At 36.2% G+C, this 5,421-nt stretch overlaps 1 protein-coding gene across 3 annotated transcripts; it reads right to left on the reverse strand.

Moving 5' to 3' along the window:
* Positions 1-4,538, reverse strand: LOC121252387 (auxin-responsive protein IAA27-like). Of its 3 annotated transcripts, none has more exons than XM_041151995.1 (6): positions 4,165-4,538; positions 3,221-3,946; positions 1,995-2,224; positions 1,201-1,342; positions 661-722; positions 1-430 (listed from the first exon to the last, which is right to left on the reverse strand). In XM_041151995.1, the coding sequence occupies exons 2-6, from the start codon at positions 3,709-3,711 to the stop codon at positions 393-395; spliced, it is 963 nt and encodes a 320-aa protein (XP_041007929.1). In that variant the 5' UTR covers positions 3,712-3,946; positions 4,165-4,538; the 3' UTR covers positions 1-392. The 3 variants fall into 3 exon arrangements, with proteins under 3 accessions (XP_041007929.1, XP_041007927.1, XP_041007926.1); XM_041151993.1 differs by having other exon boundaries at positions 3,221-3,952; XM_041151992.1 differs by lacking the exon at positions 4,165-4,538 and having other exon boundaries at positions 3,221-4,068.
* Positions 4,539-5,421: the final 883 nt, after the last annotated feature.

Below are 5,421 nucleotides of genomic sequence, written 5' to 3' on the forward strand. Positions count from 1 at the left end.
TTTCAGCAATCTGAGAAGCACTTCATTATTAGAGAGTCTTGGCACTCGAACAAAGTCGAACACCGTCGTGACTCGTGGGAGAGACAGATACTACAGCAAACAAACCATTCACATAGTAGTGTATATAACCCTAACAAACAGCAACCATATTACAGACCGAGGCATGAAAGGGTGGGGAGCAAGCCTAAGAATACTGGAACCATCTAGGATGACGTATCTCGCCTACTACTATGTTTTTCCATAACAACTTTCAATATTTAGAACCATACGTAAACAGGGAACACTGGGATCAATCTTAAGACCCATTCATGGCTTTCGGCATCTGAATAGAAAACATTTCCAACATTTTTTGTTTAACTAGAATATGGTATGCATAATGCGGTTGGGTTGCACTAGTTGCGGCTTTTGCACTTTTCCATTGCCCTTGGGGCTGCAAAAATCAAATATGAAAAATATTAGCGAGGTCTGCTGCAAGGTCCAGTGGTCTTTTAGTGACTTCATCTAGTATAAACAAGAGCAAAAAGCCAATGGATTGCTGAATCAGAAAAATGGGAAGCATTGCATTTTTTTCGACGGCAAATATCATGGAACATAGATACATGTACAAGAATTTTTAATCTCAGATCTTCACAAAGTACATAATATTTTAGCATCACGTACCTAACCCAATAGCCTCTGAACTCTTCATGATTCTCATCCTCTTACAAGAGTAAGTGAACATCCTGCAAAAAATAGTGATACAATTGACATAAATACTCTCTTTCACCTGTGATATAGTAGTTAATGTTTGGTGAGACAAGGAAACAAATCTTCACTTCAAAACACTATAATAGTTCCATAACAGTATATAACAACTCAAAACAAATACAATTCAGATCAAGTCAGTAACCTAGACTTCAATCACGCCAAGCTTCTGAAGTGAAAATATTGATAACAGAAGTAATGCATCGCCTAGAATTTGGATTAGGTTCACAATTAAATGGCCTGCATGGAGGAGCCTCCTCCCTTACTAAGTATAATCTATGAAGACGTTTTTGTAATTCTTTGATCTGCAATATCCTATTCTCTAAAAGGGATTCAAACATTTTGAGCACTATTAATTCATTGGCATGGACATCCCTCTAGCAATTTGATCGGATAATTCATTGATATTTTTCATGTAAGTAATTCACAAAAGTTTGAGTCAAGGTTAAAACTTACTCCCAGGGAACATCACCAACTAACATCCAATCACCATCTTTGTCTTCATAGGTGAGTACATATTCAGAACCATGGAGGAGATCCATTAACCGACTCTCGCTCAATCCATCTCTGCTGGGAACTCCATGAGAGCCACACTGACCTGAACCAGAAATTCATAAAAATAACTTCAACTCCCTCAAAACAAAAAAGTAAGTGTGCACATGCATAAGCCATCATCCTTGTTTGTGCTAAATGATTTCACATGTGTGCATGCACATGTAAGTTAATTTGTGATATCACTATATTTGTATAAGCATCATCCCATTGCTAACTGATGCAACATCACATGAAAGTTGATTTGTTCTAATATGTGCTGAAAATGGTAGTTAGGTTGAGATTTCAGTGGCTTCAAATGAGTGTTTTCTTTAAAATTCAAAAATCGCCTCATTATCACACCAGTGAATTTACTATATTATACCACTCTCTAGTTTGTTTAAATGCTCGGTAAGATACAGTTCCATGATTTGGGGGTACCTTCGGACATTTGAAGATACCACTGTTGCTTCTTACTCACTGCCTTGTTCTAAGATTCTGGTTAGAAGATACTAACATGTGCTATTTCTAAGGTACAAGAACCTCTAGCTCTTTTATCACAAAAAAAAAAAAAAAAAAAATATATATATATATATATATATATATCAGGAATGAGGCAAATGCTTGTGTACCAAAGTATCAAGAGAAAGAGCGAGAAGAACTATCATGTTGAAAGAAGCTGAACCAGGAGCACCTGAATCTTTGCAAAGAGAATTTACCAATTGTGAAGCAGCTGAACATCTTTTCCAGTGCAGAAGAGAGTTCCCTATAACTCCCATAGTTTTTTAGATCAACTTTTCTCAGGTATGGAGCACCATCCATGCTGACCTTGACATAAAGACATCCAGATCCGAACTTGCCCTCTGAGTCATCATTATTCTTTGGAGGATGAGTAGCCATTGAATTCTTCCGGAAAGAACGAATTGGTGGCCATCCCACAACCTGTGCCCTGTTGCACACAAAACACAGACCAAAAGGAAAAATAAAACATTAATTCTGAAATTCATAGAAGTAGCCTTTATTAAATTATTGGGAAACGCAATAGAGATTTTATAATGAAACAGAGCGAGAATTTCCTTCATAAAGGGCCAGAGTATAAAAGTTACAAACCAATAAGACTTGGTCCATAGATTAGAGATAAATCTCCCCGGAATCCAAAAATCTAGGCACGGCCACTTTTATCTTCTTCTTTTTCTTTCTTTTTTGTATTTAAAAGAAACTGCGACACACGAATACTGGGAGAGGGGTCTTGAGATTGAATTTATGCAACACGCAAAGACATCCCAGAAAAAAAATGAAAACAAACAACTTGTAGAAGTTCGATTTGGAGACATGTACAAAAGGAAGATCGAGGTTCTGAAGGAAGATCGTGTAAAACAACTGAACTGTCCAACACCGAAACAAAGCTCTGAAAAACACATCACCCTTGCAAAATTCTAGTCTCAGTTTAGTTTTAAGTACAAAAAAATTATCAAATTTCAGAAAAAATAGAGGTCCACCCGTTTTCACCAAGTAACTAATCCTCATGGAGTTTACCTTTCCTTATTTTTTCTATTTCAAAAGCAACACAAACAAGATCAATCAAACTCAATTATCATTTCTTTTGTTTCCCGAAATTTCCACAGCAAGGAAATAGACAGCGAGAGAAGAAAGAAATTCTAAAAAGAGAGAGAGAAAAAAAAGACGCAGGAAGATGTATTCAGAACATAGCAAGAAAATGACAAGTATAATCTATTAACATTCTAACGATAAAATGTTACGGGGATAAAATATTTTTTTATAGGTAATAAAAATTTTATTGCTCATGAGAATAGGTGTAAAAGCCCAATAATGCGTAACATATGCATGGGGTTAAAATATAGCTACCACAATAACTTTTTTCATCAGTAATTTTCTTGCTGAAAAAATAACAGAGAGAGGAAGAAACCAAGAGGAAGTTAGTTACTTTGCTGCAGGAGCAGAGAGCTGGGACTTCTTCTCCTGCAACGGCTTAGGTGACTGAGGAACAACGCCATCTTTCAGAACCGGAACACCCAAACCCGGATTCTGATTGGCACAGTCGGACCCACCCCCAAGACCACCTTTCCCTGAGCCATTAACACCTCTGGGAGAGAACAAGTTCCCACCTTTACCCAACTCAGCCTCGGATCCACCACTCCCAGAAAAAACCCACTTCCCAGAACCTCCATCAATGGCGTCAGAAAAGCCCCTCTTGGCACCAGAGACCACCAGCAAGCTCTTCAGCATCCCAAGTGGGTACCCAGCCCGGTCCTCGGTCACTGCTCCGTTTTCTCTTTCCGGTGAGCCGGACCCGGGCAGGCCAAGTCGCAGCTCAGTGGCCTTGAGGTTCAAGCCCCCACTGGACCTCTCAGAGCCTTCCATTGAAGGAGAAGCCTCTGACAAGCCTATGTAATCATGCTCTAAAGGCACAGACATCAAAACCTCACCAAAACTTTAATTTACAGTTATAACACCCACAAAAGCACAAATTGCCTTTTCACAAGAGGAAGAAGAAGCAGCAGTTTAGAGCAGACACTCAGGGATACAGAGTGTAAAAGGTTATGGGGTTGATGATTATGAAGACGAAGAAAAGTGAAGCTTCTATGGGCTTTGCCACTCTTTTGTTCTATATAACCTGCATCTTCTCTCTCTGTGTAGTCTGTACTGTAGCCTGCAACTAAGAAATAAATTTTGAAGACAGTGTGTATAATGAGAGAAAATGGAACTTTTTTGCTTTTTTTTCGGATCGTTTTCTGATTTTAAAGTTTTAAAAACTTTTTGTGGGCAACCACTCCAAGAAAACATTCCAATACTACCCTTTCTTTAATCCAAGAGAAAAAAAAAATCTTTCCTTTTATTCTACCGTATACCGGGAAAATACTAACGTACACGGGGTAAACCAAAAGGACTGAAATAGAGAGAGCACCAGAGCCTAGAGGTAGAGAGGTATTGCGCGGAATCGCAGAAAGAGAGAGGACGGGCCGTGTTGCTGAGAAGTTGCCAAAATTGCTCGGACTTTCAAGCATGAACGGGCAGAGGATCACTGCGACGAAAAGAAAAGTGGAGATTTTTTTTGGCGGTTATGGTGTTTGGACGCTCGGAAAAGTTCGAAAGAGGCTGGAAAGTGTGGGAATTTTGAGAAAGCTGACAGGGAAGACAAAAACATCTTGTAGGCCTCGCATCGTAGACGTATCAGAGAACGAAAAGAAGAGAATTGAAAACACAAAAAATAATAAAAGGGCAGTTTAGTAACCGAAATTAGAGCTTTCTGTGCGTGAAATAGAACCGACTCTTTTGAGTATGCGTGTCTTGGGGGGAGGGGAAGGAAGTGGAACTGTGTTATTCTACGAGGGTTTTGTTTGGACCTCAGGATTGTTTGGATTTTCCCTGGAAATTTGTCATGACAAATTGTTAAATTTATTTTACAATGATAATAATTTTACAAATCTTACGTCATTTTATATATTTATTTTTATATTATCTCTATATCAGTAAAATATTTCTTAAAAAAATTTGTTTCCTAAGTATATAATACTCATAATATAATAATTAAGTATATTTATTTTTTGTTTTTTCCTAAGGTATATTTTTTTTAATTATAATATTTTTTTTAAAATACAATAAGTATTTTTGTTATAATATTTAACAAGGATTAGTAATTTGACAAAACAGTATATACAAAAGAAAAAATATATTTATCATCATTTTTATCATCATCTTCTTATAATTCTATGATGTGATGTTAAATGGTAAGTTCACAAATGAAATATAATAAATAATCTATAATTATCTAATACTACATGATGAGAGGATGATGAGAATTGAGATAATGAGTAGCATTACTCTTATTAAAATAAAATTAAGAATAATATTTAAAAAGAAACAAAATACTACCATCTCATCTAATTTCTTGAGTCATTTTTAAAAATAAATAAATAGATATTAATAGATATTCTATTATATATATAAGACTATAGAAATATAGTATGTAATATAATCATAGAAAAATAAAAAAGACAAATCACAATTTTTTATTATAACAAATTTCCTTTTTTAAAAAATAAAAAAGACAAACATAGTAAGGTTTGCACGGTTTTAAAGAAGTCCACCCAAAAGAGTGGGGTTGGTGGGAGACAAAACGGCGTT

The sequence above is a fragment of the Juglans microcarpa x Juglans regia genome, chromosome 2S (assembly GCF_004785595.1).
Source record: "Juglans microcarpa x Juglans regia isolate MS1-56 chromosome 2S, Jm3101_v1.0, whole genome shotgun sequence".
Classification (NCBI taxonomy): domain Eukaryota; kingdom Viridiplantae; phylum Streptophyta; class Magnoliopsida; order Fagales; family Juglandaceae; genus Juglans; species Juglans microcarpa x Juglans regia.

Coding starts and splice junctions, on each gene's coding strand:
- LOC121252387 (XM_041151995.1), bottom strand. CDS start 3,711: ATGTCTGTGCCTTTAGAGCATGATTACATAGGCTTGTCAGAGGCTTCT. Junction 1,343..1,994: donor GTTCAGCTGCTTCACAATTG/GTAAATTCTCTT, acceptor TTTCTGGTTCAG/GTCAGTGTGGCTCTCATGGA. Junction 723..1,200: donor GTTGGTGATGTTCCCTGGGA/GTAAGTTTTAAC, acceptor TATTTTTTGCAG/GATGTTCACTTACTCTTGTA.